The following is a 2,013-nucleotide window of genomic DNA, read 5'->3' as shown; positions in this document are numbered from 1 at the left end:
AAAGAGTGCAGGAAATGGTGCTTGAAAATCGTCAGTTAAGTGTAAGAGAGATAGCAAGAAAGCTCGACATCTCTGGGCWAAAATTGTTATTCTACAAGAAATGCACCTGTAAAGGGTGTTATAGCTTTGGTACAGCTAAAATTGAGTTGTTTATTTTAGATAATGCCAGCTTTGGCTTGGATTATGCACTCTTATTTTATACCATATCAATWTGCCTGAGTTTGATTTCAAAAGTTTCGTCTGAAGATGTTGTCTGGCTATGCTTTCTGCAACATTAAACGCAGATTTTTAGGGGTATATATAATTTTTGTTGCAGACTGAAGTTGTAACATTTTTAGTTTCATAGAACTACTATAACATTAATTATAAATATATAATCCTCCTCTGTTTAGTGTAGTCCWTCGTTTATTTATTTACTGTTTATTGTAGAAGTGAACCAAATAAAATTCGTCAATATCATTAATTTCAGTATAGTGGAGATCTGAAGAAGAAGTGTAATCTGGCTGAATATTAGTAGTGCTCATATACTAGTCAAGTTGGAACCCGTGTTGTATACTGATGGTTTTAATATATTCTCATCTGATACTCCGAAGGCCATGTACAGTAAAAGAAAACCGATATGGTTAGGTTCTGTTAAGTTAGGTTAGATGGCTGATCTATCTGAGTGGATGGTCACTTCTCTGAAGAAGGCTGCACTCCGCAGCAACAAATCTACTGCTACTATGATGGCTGCAACCACAGCTTGGAAGACACTACATTAGTCAGGAGGTCTGAAACTGCAGCTGATAGAGAGCTCTCGACAGTAAACCCTTCTACAAACTTTTCCCCCCAAGCTTTGACCCATCCTGTAAAGAAGCTCACTGTCCCTCTCCTAAAATGACTTCTTCCCACCTTTAGCTCCCTCGTTGGTATATGGGCATAAAAAGAACCGATAGGGTTATCTAGAATAAATAAAATTATATCTTATTTTTAACCATAAAAGGGGGCTCTTTGCTGCCCTTGGAACAAAAATACACGTTCCAATATTAAATATATACAATTACTCCCGGATCTTTAAGATAACACCGAACTTAAAACCTAGACTCTAATTCTTATAACAATACCYTATACCGCAACTATATGACTCTCATCACTTACCGTTAATCCATGCACCAGTGGCACCGGAAATGATACTGACAAAATGATCACCCACATTGTTACAATTGCAATCTTTGTCACCTTCTCGGTGCGCAATTGTCGCGAACGTATTGGATGTACGACGGCCAAAAAACGATCTACCGACATCAGCACCAACGTGTAAATGCTCGCGAAAGCMGTAACAACAATCAAATATTGCACCGTCCGACACCACAAATCACCGAAGGGCCARTACTCGGTTATATAATCGGTTGCGGTGAATGGTATGCAGAAAACGACGAAGAGGAGATCGGCAACGGCTAAATTGACAATCAGCAGATTTGTGGTCGAATGCATTTGTTGATTGAAGAGCACGACGAGTATGACGAGCGTATTGCCGAAGAAACCCGATACGGCGAAAATGCCAAAACAAAAGGGCACAACAATGCGCACGAAGTTGCGTAGTTCGGGTGATAATTCATCGATTTCCTCGTACTGCTCGAATTCGGGATCGAGGAGAGTTTGTGTGGTGGCATTCAATAGTGCCGTTGTGATGTTATGTGTCTCTAACATTTTGCTGTTGTTGTTGCTATTGTTTGTGTGGTAGTAGGTGGTGTTGTAAGCAGTTATATTGTTATGTAGTTCGTTGTTGTTGTATATAATTAGATTTCTTGTTAAATTGGAGCTCAGATTTAATGCTAGTCCTGTAAAGTTCATGTTTCAACTGTTGGTATTCTTGTTAGTGTTCTTTTAAACATAAGTACTGTTATCACTGTTGATTGCATTTTCTTGCGTTTTTGAAGCACTATTTTCTGTTTTGAAAGTGGTTTTTTGCGTGCGCTAAAAAAAATTAAAATATACTTATTTGCAGCTTCTTTAATATTTCATTAACTAATT

General features: G+C 38.1%; 1 protein-coding gene across 1 annotated transcript in view; it reads right to left on the bottom strand.

Moving 5' to 3' along the window:
• Positions 1–1,956, bottom strand: part of LOC108967750 (allatostatin-A receptor) — a 38,512-nt gene extending 36,556 nt beyond the window's left edge. Inside the window, exon 1 of the mRNA XM_018931360.1 lies at positions 1,138–1,956. Coding sequence (XP_018786905.1) covers positions 1,138–1,833 — 696 coding nt within the window. The 5' untranslated portion in view covers positions 1,834–1,956. The remainder of the gene's footprint in view (positions 1–1,137) is intronic.
• Between the last annotated feature and the right edge of the window lie 57 nt (positions 1,957–2,013).

Source organism: Bactrocera latifrons, unplaced genomic scaffold (assembly GCF_001853355.1).
Source record: "Bactrocera latifrons isolate USDA-ARS-PBARC rearing strain unplaced genomic scaffold, ASM185335v1 scaffold_198, whole genome shotgun sequence".
NCBI lineage: Eukaryota > Metazoa > Arthropoda > Insecta > Diptera > Tephritidae > Bactrocera > Bactrocera latifrons.
The sequence above is the reverse complement of the archived record's forward strand: the minus strand, read 5'-3'. Positions and strand labels throughout refer to the sequence as shown.